Source organism: Triturus cristatus, chromosome 1_2 (genome assembly GCF_964204655.1).
Source record: "Triturus cristatus chromosome 1_2, aTriCri1.1, whole genome shotgun sequence".
NCBI lineage: Eukaryota > Metazoa > Chordata > Amphibia > Caudata > Salamandridae > Triturus > Triturus cristatus.
Genome location: NC_140580.1, coordinates 1,091,211,912 through 1,091,225,532, shown reverse-complemented (window position 1 = coordinate 1,091,225,532; position 13,621 = coordinate 1,091,211,912). Strand labels below are relative to the sequence as shown.

General features: G+C 39.9%; 1 protein-coding gene across 1 annotated transcript in view; it reads left to right on the top strand.

Annotated features, from left to right (window-relative positions):
* The window catches only part of C5 (complement C5), a 384,799-nt gene that overhangs the window by 146,263 nt on the left and 224,915 nt on the right, over positions 1-13,621 (top strand). Inside the window, exon 15 of the mRNA XM_085613588.1 lies at positions 1,998-2,127. Coding sequence (XP_085469714.1) covers positions 1,998-2,127 — 130 coding nt within the window. The remainder of the gene's footprint in view (positions 1-1,997; positions 2,128-13,621) is intronic.

Genomic DNA, 13,621 nt, shown 5'->3' with positions numbered 1-13,621 from the left:
TATTAGTACATGGGTGGTTTACCTTAGTTACACACAGTTTGCGACCAGTATTTTGTAACCAGTGTTTTGTACATCAGGCCCATTGTTGATTCAGAACCATAGGATGTTTTTCTTAGTAACAAAATAGAACTAGTTAGCTATCTTGGAGGAAATTGCAGATTTCCATGTGAGCCATGACTAGCTGTTCCTATGTTTGAAAATGCATTTCACATTGTAGCTGTGGAAAGGCATGTACAGCAGAAACTGACACTCACTACCCAGAACAAGATTAGCTTTGGTGGGTCTTATAAATATTTTATACCTGAATTCTGTTGTGCAGCCATGTGGAAGAATTAGTGTGGATTTTAGGGGTGCTGTTGCCTTAGATCAATATGCTTTTTCTAAGCACTGCTGCTTTCAGAATGCATAGTCAAAAACAACGATTGCTCCTATGGATTCATTTAGTAAACGTTTAGATGGTCAAATCCTAATAATCTCATAACTAATATGAATCATGTATAAAAACAAAATGACTCTTTCAACCAAGGTTTATGTACAGATACAGGAAATGTATTTAGATATATGTGTTAATAGAAAAGCATTCAATGTGTGAGGATTGCGCAGTGCACAAGTCGAAAAGAAACAGTTAAACATACAGATGTAATGGTCAACACAAGGTTAAACATAATCAGGCTGTACATATTTAGGAACAAAAAAGGGTGCTAAATAAGATTTGCCTCTTGCAAGAGTGTCCACTGAACGACATGTCTGAGGCCCATATAAGGCTATGTTTATGTTTCGACCCATTCATGTAATCAATACCAGGGTCTTAATCAGCTCAAAAGGGTCAAAGAATATTTGTAATAACTCCACCTGAATAGAGTGGCAGTGATCAGCGAGCCACGTGAATCATCCTCACCGATAAAGAGGTAAGGGTGGACTGGCCGAATGTGGGTGTCATGTGGGTGTCATTTGCATTTTAAATGCCTTTGAGAGCGTCCTACGAGTCTAGATGTTAATGCAGTCTGGGAATCAAATGTAAGCAGACCTAAAGCAGAATCTCATATTAGACAAAGAGTGTCAGTGACCAATTTATCAGTTACGTGGCCTTCAGTGTCCCCATTTCTCAAAGTTCAGTGCCCGGTAAGCTGTGTGTTCAAGAGTTATGGTGGGCAGGATATAAACAGTGAGGAAAGGTCTTTCACCTTTAGTGTCGTAGTTCAGGGTAAACTACAGACCACTGAACTGAGAAAGACTACTTGTCAATAAAGTTATTGTTGCAAAGGCAAAGGCCTCACTTGAGTAATATGGTCAGAGTCCAGGGAAATATTACTATTCAACAATATTGCCACTGTAAAGGCTTTATGTGAGTGATGTCACTATCATTCACGACAATGTAAATCTAAGTAATGCTTCTATTGACCACAGAACGTTCACTGTCTGGTTGTAATGCCACTGTGCTGAGAAACAGCGCACAACTTCAATGTTGCCACTTTGCAAGGGAACGTCACAGATCTTTACTGCTGCCACTGTTCAGGGGTAGATGATAGATACGAAATGTTGCCCTTGTGCAGAGATATGTCGCAATCTATAATGGAGAAAGTATTTTGGGCAGCTAAGTTGCCATTTTCCACGAAAGTGTTTCCATTGTCGTTGTTTAAGGAAATCTTCCATATCCATAATGTTGCCACTGTTTAGGGAAAGGTTCCAGATCCATACTGTGTCCATTGTTCATGGAAAGGCTACAGATCTTTCTGGTTGCAGAAGGTTAGAAGAATGTCACATATTTATAAGGATGACATGGTCTATGGAAAGGTAGCATATTCGCAATATTTTCTTTGTCCAGGGAAAGGTCCCATATCCACACAATTCCTATTACCCCAGAGTTTTCACATGTCCACAATGTTGCGATTGTACACGGAAATGGGTTTGATTAGTAAGGTTGAAGTTATGCGGAGAAAGCTGATAGCTCACTCTTTTCATTGTGTTGTCTTTCACACTGAACCCTTTTGCTACAGGTCCTGCGAGAGTTCGAAAAGAGTGACTTGGGCTGTGGTGCAGGAGGAGGAAAAGACAACACAGACGTGTTCAACTTGGCTGGACTTACACTAATTACTAATGCCAATGCCAAGGCAGCAACTGGTCAAGGTACTTGAACACTACCTCCTTCCTTAGATGAACTGCATTTAATAGGACCAACTAGTCCACCAATCTTCTCACCACCCCAGTCAAATGTTTGTTAACTTCTGCTAACTTCCAACACATAGGATAAATAATACCTCTCTCTCTCACCTTCCAAGATGTAACTGCTGTCAGGTAAATAGTTTGGTTCGTTATCTTCTTTCATTTGGAGATGACCAAGTAATAGAATTACTTTTAAAAATAACATTGTAGCCACATAATTTCACATTTGTCTTGTTTAATCAAGATGTATACGGTCCAAATCGTCCCATATGGCAATACGAACGGTGTGGTCTTCAGTCCTAATGCAGTATATAATTCCCACGATATTTATATTAGTTTATTGAATGGTGTTAGAAGCTACAACATGCAAAATGATTTTCTACCTAGCATCCCTGGATTCTGTGTGGTCGCCAGCTTTACCTACCTCACCCAGTATTATTGTGCCTCATGGCTGATGAATGCTTGTTGAATCCATTTAATGTTTCCGCTTCCCATAGTTTATCTGGGAGTTTATTTCTTACATTTTTTACCCTTTTTCTGAATATTTATTTTTTCTGGTAGACATGCCCATGCCCTAGTTCCAGATCAAGACCTCTAGAGGCACAAAGTGTCTCCTGTGTAAATCTTTTGATGTCTTCTGTAGTAGTTATTACCCATAGGCCTTTCTACATTTGTACGGATCTCTTTTTTTAGCCAAGTTAATTTTTTATCATTATTTTTTGCCAAGTGGGTGCGGTTTCATGTTTTGCCCCACTTGGACAGTATTTTTGTATTTATAAATATGATATTTGGAATTGTTTTCAGTAAGGGATCAGACTGTAGATTATTTAAATGCATAGGACTATTTGGGCTTTATACTTGCCCCAAGAATCTGGCACACACTACCTCAAGACTTACATGGAAATCAAACTATCCCCAACTTTAAGGTGAAACTAAAACTCCTTCTTGTTATGTTATGTTATGTTACTGTTTGTTTTGTAGAGCGCTCAGCTGCTCCAAAGAGCGTCCCGGCGCTAAAGATCATCACACCAAATACCAGCAGCAAACAAACAGCCATAGCAGAAAACATAACCAGAATTAACCATAACAGCATTACAAAGCAAACAGATAGGTTTTAAGTCCTTTCCTAAAAACCGAGAGATTGGTGCACACCCGCAACGTCAAGGGCAATGTGTTCCAGAGGCGGGGTGCAAGGTAACTAAAGGAGCGACCTCCACAGCGAGCACGCTTCACTTCACAACAAACTTTTGAACATGCCCTCATAAAACTTCTGACAGACCTGTGCTGCCATATACAAAGTCAAGGCCAGCCTCCGCTCCAATATCTAGGGGAAAACCCACAGGCCTCCACTCCCAAGCCCTAGCTACCAGCAAACTTTCTCACCCATCGAAGCCTACCGTAGGTCGTAGCTCATTGTAAACCCCTGGTTCTTTCAATGTCTACTTACCCCCGGGTAACCTCTGAGCTAATGTATCTATGCAATGTTAAAACACTATGGGCCTTATTTATGAGCCCTTTATGCTGCCGTTGCGTCACTTTTTGAGACGTTGCAGCAGCATAAAATATGCGCCACACTGCACCATATTTACAAAGTGACGCATCTAGGCAGATGCATCACTTTGTAAACCCCTGTGCTACATTATACCTGGGTCAGGTATAATGTATGCAGGGTGGGCGTTCTGCCGCAAAAAAGGCTCGTAGAAGTGTCGCAGAGAAATCTATGAGATTTCACAACTCCACTTCTAGGACGCCACTGCGTAAAATCCTTATGCCTGCCTCACAGCAGGCGTAAGACTGATGCAGGTCCTTTCACATGGGGCTTGCCCCATGTCAAAGGACACATTGCTGGAGTTACGTCTGTTTTCAGACACATCCTAGCAATGAGCCACTTTTGCGAATACAGATATGTCAGGAATGGAGCGCCATACAGTAAATACGGCGCATCCATGGTGTCGTAAGGAGGGCGCACTGAAAAGTGTTACATTGCTGTTTTCACGCAGTGATGCAACATAAATGTAGATATATATATTACCTACTGGCGGTCGCCTGTTGGTAGTTATAGTTAGGACCTAGTTTCCATACAAAAAGCATTTTTTGACTTGCCTATAACTTTGGCATCATTCAACCAATCTTCATGAAATTTTCCCAAAAACGTGTCAAGGTAGATTCTGGTTGTCATGGAAAGCTTGGGGGTGATCCGTGCAGTGGGGACCGAGAATTTGGGGTGCAAAATAAGGGTGCGTTTGTAATGGTAATTCCCATAGGAACCTTTAGCCACAGCTACAGCACGAACCGCTGAACGGACTTACACCAAATTTGGCAGGGAGGTTGATGTTGGTTGAAGGAAGTGCCTTTTGCCTATTTGGTGAAATCCGTTCAGCAGTTTTTGCGAAATTTAAGCTGAAAATTATAGTTATATATCTGGTCACGGATATCTTGCGACGGTTTTGTGAGAAATAGCGAATGCACGTGCCAACGGGAATGCTCTGATTGGCTGGATTGAACCTAAACAGAAAGTTGTGGCCGCCATTTCATTGATAGGGAACGGTTCCCGGGGCTGAACATTTCTGAAAAAGCTAACATAAGGGGTCAGAGTAGAGGTACTCTGACCCCATTTTTGAGAAATGAGGGTGTTAGTGACACGTTATGTGTCCAAAATTGTTTTTTTTAATCACGTACGATGACGACACGACTGTCAGCTTGGACTCCATGTACCATCGTGGAGACATCGCGAATATCCCGGCGAAATGTAAAAAAATATATCAGTGAATCATTAATATGCATTGTTATAGAGATATTGAGATGCTGATAAATGTTTTTACAGAGTTATTTATATAGTGAGTTATCTACAGTGATGGTTAGAATTAATTATATAGTTCCATTTTTTTTAATGTAGTGGTAGCTATTGAATTCCTGCTTTTGCTTTCCTGTAACCACGGGGATCGCAACAACCAACTTCATCGCGATCTACGGCCTCACCGTGAAAACGGAAAATAGGTGTTACAGATGGTTGTTCTAGAAATACAGTATAAAAACATGATTTTAGAGAATACTGTAAGAAATCCCTAGTGTATAAGATACTGTAATATTTGTGGATATATGTGTTTTAGACTTTATGGAAAAGGTGTGATTGCTGCAGTTAACGGCATCATTGTGACGTCCTGAATAACTGCAAAAACGGAAACTAGGTCTGAAAGGTGGTTTTTAAAGAAACTTAGTACAAACATATGAGTTTAAACATGCTTTTAAAGAAGTATGTATATAGTAATATGTGTAGTGCAATGTTCAGAATGGATTATTTTACATATTAATTTTGGATGTGTTGGTGGTCACTGAATGTCTACTTTTGTTTTCCATTTTTGCGACGTGTCCAGAGGGATCGTGGTTACCGACGACATCACAATCTGTGCGTCACTGCGAATTCAGAAAATAGGTTTTAGAGATGGTTGTTATAGAAACTCGCTAGAAAAAAAAGACTTTAGAGAACACTGTAAGAAACCTCTAGTGTGTGAAATACTGTAGTATAGTAATAAGTGTACTGCAATGTTCAGAATGGATATTTGTACATATTATTTTTGGATGTGTTGGTGGTCATTGAATGACTGCTTTTGTTTGCCATTTTCGCAACGTATCGGCGGGGATCACGGCGTTGTTACAAAGATTGTCAAAAACAAACAAAAAAATCTTTAGACAAAAACTTCACAATATTTCAGGTATTAGAGAAGCTCCGACAAAAGCCATTGCACTGGTTGTTTGTATATGGCTGCTACACATAAGACCAGATGCAGAGTTTCAGGTTACTTAGAAACACCCTGTTATCTTCATGGTGGGCGTGTTTTAAGTTGGGGGATTAAGTCCCCTTGAATCCTGAGGGTCACTGGGTGCCAACTAGCCCACCAGGTATCTCCAGTAAGCCCCACAGAGTTGCGTTGCAGAGAGGTGTAAAAAGGGGCGTGGCCTCGGACCACCTCTCTGCAACGCAGTCCTGTTGTCCTTACTGGAAGTTCCTGGTGGGCTAGTTGGCCCCCAATTTAAAATGTGCCACAGGGTGCGTTTGCACACTTGTCACGTCACATCAGGCCCTGCCCCCTCTCTGCACCACTGTGAAAACGCGCCCTATGGTGCATTTTAATTTTGCGGATGAATTCCCCTTCAATCCGGAGGGTCCCTTGGAGCCAACTAGACCACCAGGTACCTCCAGTAAGCGCCACAGGGCTGCGTTGCAGAGAGGTGGTCCGAGGCCATGCCCCTTTTTACACCTCTTTGCAACACAGCTCTGTGGCACTTACTGGAGATACCTGGTGGGCTAGTTGGACCCCAGGGACCTTCAGGATTTAAGGGGACTTAATCCCCAACTTAAAATAAACCACGTGGGGCGTTTGCACAGTGGTGAAGGCAGGGGGCGGGGCTTGATGTGACAAGTGTGCAAACACGCTTCATGACGCGTTTTAAGTTGGGGGATTAAGTCTCCTTGTATCCTGAGGGTCCTTGGGGGCCAACTAGTCCACCAGGTACCTTCAGTAAGCGCAAAAGAGTTGCGTTGCAGAGAGGTAAAAAAGGGTTGTGGCCTTGGACCACTGCTCTGCAACGCAGCTCTGTGGTGCTTATTGGTGGTACCTGGTGGGCTAATTGGGCCCCAGGGACCCTCAGGATTCAAGGGGATTCAATCCTCCAACTCAAAACGCGCTACGGGACGCGTTTGCACACTTGTCACATCAGGCCCCACCCCGGGCCCTCTGGCGCGTTGTAAGTTGGGGGAATAAGTCCCCTTAAATCCTGAGGGTCCCTTGGGTCCAACTAGCCCACCAGGTACTTCCAGTAAGCGCCACAGAGCTGCGTTGCAGAGAGGTGTAAAAAGGGGCGTGGCCTTGGACCACCTCTCTGCAACACAAACCTGTGGCGCTTACTGGATGTACCTGGTAGGCTACTTGGGCAACAGGGACCTTCAGGATTCAAGGGGACTTAATAGGGATGTCATAGTTAGAAATTAGCATTTACAAAACCATTGAAATACACTGCAAAAACCATAGGTTTCAGGTACGTTATAGTTAGAAATTGGCATTTAAAAAACCTTAGAAATTCACTGAAAAACCATAGGTTTCAGGGACGTTATAGTTAGCTGGACATTGCACTCTTACAAAACCATAGAAATTCCACTGTTATAGTTAGTTCAGCTAACCATAACTCGCACACCCGCAATTCACTGCTCATGACGTCACATATTACATCATTCATGACATGGTCAGTGACATCACTGATGACATCACTGATGACATCACTGATGACATCTCAAATGAAATCACAGATGACATCACTGATGACATCATCCACATGAAAATCTGATGTACCTCCTCACACTCTAATATAACCTTTGATACACCCACTGTAAAATACAGACTACCATTTTCTAAATCATTGACACACCAATACCAGTTAATACATACGTACTCACTGATTCTTAGGTCCACACACACATCCACTCATTCATCCATACAATCACTCATACATGCAGTCACTCATCAATACAACACTACCATATGCACTCATACACCTATACAGACACTCACACACCACCACTCATCCATGCAGTTACTCACACACCTAGTCAGTCATGCTAAGAATCAATCACACTCCCATTTACTCACCTATACAATTATAAACACACCACCTCACTTATTCATACAGATACTAACGCATATAATCAGTGATACAAGTACACACTCATCCATAAAGCCAGTCTCACAATCACTGACTATCATGTAGAGTAGTTTATATACTTCAGCTCTCACATACACTGCCTTTTACATATGTGTTAACGTGGACATGCACCACTGAGACATCCATTCACTCACCAATACACCCATACACACACTCACACACCCATACACCCATACATCTGTTTCCACATGCACTCTTGAACCCATACACCTGGTGAATCAACCACTCACACATCTATGCACATATTCACATACTTCCCACCAACCCCCACACACACTCAATCTCCCCCAAAAACTCAGACAACCAATCAATCACCTATATAGACACTCATGTAGCTACTGACCAACCCATGCAGCAGCTTGCACAACAACAGACAGACTGATACAGACATTCACACTACTAACCCATGCATTCAGTAAGACACATTTAATCACTCACTTATACAGTCAGTCAAACACCTACTAAATACTCCATCCAGACACTTATACACCCACTCATTCTTCAATACACCTTGGAATATATATAAACTTTACAGAAACACACAGTCACTGGATGATGTCATCAGTGATGTCATTTGAGATGTCATCAGTGACGTCATCAGTGATGTCACTGACCATGTCATGAATGATGTAATATGTGACCTCATGAGCAGTGCATTGCGGGTGCTATAACGATGGAACCTATGGTTTTTTCAGTGAATTTCTATGGTTTTTTAAACGCTAATTTCTAACTATAATGTACCTGAAACCTATGTTTTTTTCAATATATATATATATATATATATATATATATATATATATATATATATATATATATATATTATCTACTGGCGGTCACCAGTAGATAGTTAGAGTTAGGATCGTGTTTCCATAGGAAATCTGAAAATTCTATTTTGAATAACTTTTGCGCCGGTTGACGAATCCTCGCGAAATTTTCAAAACTAATGGGGCGCTCCGTTCAGCTCCTACCCTGAAAGTCTCGGGGTGATTCGTCAAGTAGGGGCTGAGAAAAAAGGGGGGTCCCAAAACGCGTTTTCCCCATGCATTTTCCCATAGGACCTATAGACACAGCTACAGCCCGAACGGCTGAACAGAATTACCTGAAATTTGGCAGAGAGGTAGCCATAAGGTCAAGGAAGTGCCTTTTGCAGGTCTGGTGTAAATCTGTTCAGTATTTCCTGAGACAATAGCATTTAAAAGCATATCAATATCTATACGCACGCACCGTGCGCGCACCGTGCGCGCACCGTGCGAGCACCCTAACGTGCGCGAGCGTAATTCTGATTGGTGGTTACATGTTAGTCAACGTTCGAATCGGTCGAAATCAGGAAGTGGCGGCCGCCATTTTGTTTGTTTTCAGTGTGAGAGTGAAAAAGGATGGTGGCGAACATGAAAAGGGGGCAGGGTAGAGAGTTCCTGACCCCCTAGCCTTTGTCAGGGGGTCCCTGAAGGACCCCGAAGGCATAAAAAATTTTTTTTTTTTTTTAAATCGCGGGGGTGAAAAACAAAAAAACAAAAAAATTTTAATACGTAATTTATTGTAAAATAAATATATAAAAAAATAATAATACATAAATTAATTAGCATTTAAAAAACCGTACAAATTCACTGAGAAAAACCATAGGTTTCACACACGTTATAGTTAGGAATTAGCATTTAAAAAACCTTGCAAATTCACTTAAAAAACCATAGGTTTCACACATGTTATAGTTAGGTGGATATTTCACTCGTAAAAAACCAATGAAATTCCCCCGTTATAGTTAGTTCAGATAACTATAACTCGCGCGACCGCCACTCTATCACAAGGATGATGTCATCAGTGATGTCATGAGTGATGCCACTGACCATGTCATGAGTGATGTAATATGTGACATCATGAGCAGTGGATTGCGGGCGCGCGAGTTATAGTTATCTGAACTAACTATAACGGGGGAATTTCATTGGTTTTTTACGAGTGAAATATCCACCTAACTATAACATGTGTGAAACCTATGGTTTTTTAAGTGAATATAAATATATATATATATATATATATATATATATATATATATATATATATATATATATATATATATATATATATATATGAATTCCTTTACCTGTACTCCATTCACAGCAAGGAAAAGTGGCACAACAAACTGTAGGTTTTTCAGTATAGGTTTATTTTAAGCTCACCAGTGCAAAAAAGGAGAAAAAGACGGCCAACGAATTTCAGCTTGTTGTTGTCTTTAACTGGACCATAGTGTCCCATGCCTAGAGAGTCTAATTAAGGTGGTTACACCATAAATAGTAAATTATATTGTTAAGAAAGAAACTAGAGCATGTGTGGTCATATATTGGGAAACACAGTCAAATACATGCCACCATTTTGTCTTTTGACTTCAAATCATTTACGTTTCTTTAAAGTGCACAAAGTATACAGCCTGTCGATTCAATGATTATCATATTACAAAAACAAATTTAGACATGGGTTTCATCACAGTCAGAGAGATTCGTTACAGCGGAAAATCACATGCTGGTAAAACTTATTCTATAGTATTTCAAAGAGCACATTATGTAATCGAAATAAGAATGTTGTCAAGTGATTTTAGGCAAAAAATAAGAAAGTGACAATGAAAATGTTATATAAACGCCTCATAGTTCGTCTATGTCCATGTGCATGCCACGTTCCAATCTTTTAATGTTAAGACAATAAGTAGACTGTCATGTACAACTTGCACTGGGTCCCTTACTAATAATTTATATTCTAAAATTATTCCTCTTTCGAGCAGAGTTAGAGTGAACATTTTATTACAACCATTTCCTACTCTGATCCAGTGTAGAAAAATATAGCGCCTTCGCAATAGTTGGAATAGCTTGAGGAATAGGGCAGCTATATGAGGGATACTCAGTTATGAAAGGGTTCTCACAATCAATCCTATATTGGATAATTAAGTGCTAATTGTGGTTGTGAGTAGTATCGGAGGCTATAATTCACATTGTGCAAGCTTCTAAGGGAGTTAAAGTGCTAATGCATTTCTTATTTGTTAGCAAGGATGGAGTCAGAGCTAGATGAATTGTGTCCCATCCATATCTAATTACACTGTTTTAATGTATATGTGTTCCCCTTTCATTTAAGGTGCCTGCCGTGTGCTAATTGTTTAATAAATAGAATACATTATAAATATGCAAGTCATACGGGAGAGTTCATAAAATATCTATATCGGATAGGTGATCCACAAAAGTGCTTATACTTGTAAAGTGATCCAAATGCTTTTTCATATACCACAGCAAAGAGACATACCTGTTTAAAGTGCAAATGCTTCTAAAAACAATTCAACATATTCCTAAAGTAGGAAAGGGTATCAACTGAGGTTTCTAAAGTGGTAATTATTTAATACATAATGTCATATAATTATTTAGTTCATATGAGAAGATCCATCAAATGCTTGCAGTATTGGGTAGCACTTGTAAAGTGTTCCAAGTGCTTTTTTCCTATACCACATTAAGAAGACATTCCCATTTAAAGTGCAAATGCTCCTATGTATGGCTCAAAGATACACCTTAATATCCCTCTCGTAGCAGGTGCAAGGTCCTCCTAATAATGCGTTGCCTCATGATTATAGCATATAACTGTTGGGATTTTGAATGGGAGATAGTCAGGTCTATCAAGAGGAGAGGCAAAAAAAAGGGACCACTTATAAATATTCTTTATTTGCTACCTATTCAAGTCCCTCAATGTGTGGGAGCCCTAATATAATTAAATTCCTATGATGTTTTCTTTGTTGCACAAAAGTTCAATAGTGCATGGGAAAAGTGCCAATACAGTAAATCAATTAGATTCAAGTATTTGTCTCCTAATATGAGCTTGAACTTGATCACAATTAATATTGGTTAAGACATCAATCAATCACGGAATGCAAAATTCATGATGGTATGTAAGCAAATAGTAAAAGAACTGTAGAACAGCTTCTCATTCAGTTCGAAGTGCATGACATATTTCCTCACAAATTAATGTAAGGTTCTGTTTTGAAACTGTGTCCAAAGGCAGTTTTTGTCACCATTATGATGAATTTTGATTCCATTCTCCTTAAGGTTAGCTCTCAATTAGCTACCCTGTCTCTTGGTTTGATATGTTTGATCCCATTGTGATGTAGCTCCTTGATGTCACCTTCATGTCTCTCCCAGAAGTGTTTTGCAAAGGGGTACAAAAATTCATGATTTTTATGGCCCATAGATGTTCTAGGATCCTAAGTTTGACCTTATTTATTGTACTCTCAAAATTGTTTGTTTCCAGCAGGGGCATTCCTAGACATACATTACATATATAGTTTCATATGTAATGTGTTCCTTGAGTTTCTCTTGTTTTCCATTATGTAACTTATTGGTAGCTTTATCGATACCATGCTCGCATTTCTTGACTTTACCACATTTTCAGAAGCCCTTTTGGCTGAGTCAACTGGAACATGTAGGTTTTACAAGGGTTAAATGGCTTTGTCATAATAGGCCTCTGAATAATGCAACTTTCAATTTGTTATACTTGGGCAGTCAGTGAGTACTTCCCTCAAGGTCTCATCAAGTTACAGAATTTTCCAGTTATTATTTAATATTTGCTTTAATTCTCGATGTTTACAGTTAGAATCCATGATCATACGGATACTGTTTTCCTCAATTGGTCCCTTTGTGTGTGCTGTTAATAACTCTTCTCATTTAAGGGCCTATTCTCTTTCTGTTGCATTTTTGAGGACTTCAAATGGAGAATGTTTTGATAGGAATCTCATTTGCATTTCCTGTATCTGCCCGTCAAAATCTGCATCTTCCGAGCATTTTTGTCTGGCCCTCAACATTTCCCTGAAGGGGATGCCCTACTTTAGCATATTTTGATGTCCACAGTTGAAATGTAAAATGCTATTTCAATATGTGGCTTTTCGATGTACTTTAGTACATAGTTTCATATCTTTGATAAAAAACCTCAATGTTTACAAAAGTTATCTGTTGTGAGCTGATGGTATAGGTGAAACAAAAGGTATTGGCATTTTCGTTCAAAGACAAAATAAATTGTTCTAGGTCCACAATGTCACACTCCCAGATTAGGAAGAGGTCATCAATGAGCCTTGTCCTCAACCTTACATGGTCTAAGGTGTCCTGGTTCCCATCCGTCCACACTGTTTCTGCTTCCCAGTAGCCCATGAGTAGATTCACAAAGGTTGGAGCAGAAGACATCCCCATCGCTGTTCCTTGTATTTGTAGGGAATGGTTCCATCAAAGATAAAATCATGTCTGAATGTTACATGTACGTTACCAATCATGCTCTGAAAAAGCATTTACATGCTGTTAGACCGTCCTCAAGCCTAATGGAAGTGTACAGTGAGGAGACATCTACTGTTGCCATGAGATAGCTGTTTTTCTATGGAATGTCTAGAATTTTAGCGAGAAAGTCCATAGAGTCTCTTAAGTCGGATGGCAATGCTTTCACGTACTGAACCAGAAACCATTGATGAATCTGGAAGTGTTTTCCAACAGTGATCCAATAACTCACTAGTGGACACCCCAGAGGACTTTGAGAGTTTCTATTCATTTTCAGTAGAATTGTGGGAGTCACTGGGTGTTCAAATTTGAGATATCGGTATTCCTCTATGTCAATCAGGTTAAAATTCAGCCAATTCACACATTTTTCATGATATTCTGTGGTGATAGTTTTCATCGAATTATCTTTTAATTTTTCATAGTGCTGTCTATTTTTTGTTGTTTTTTTGCACCTG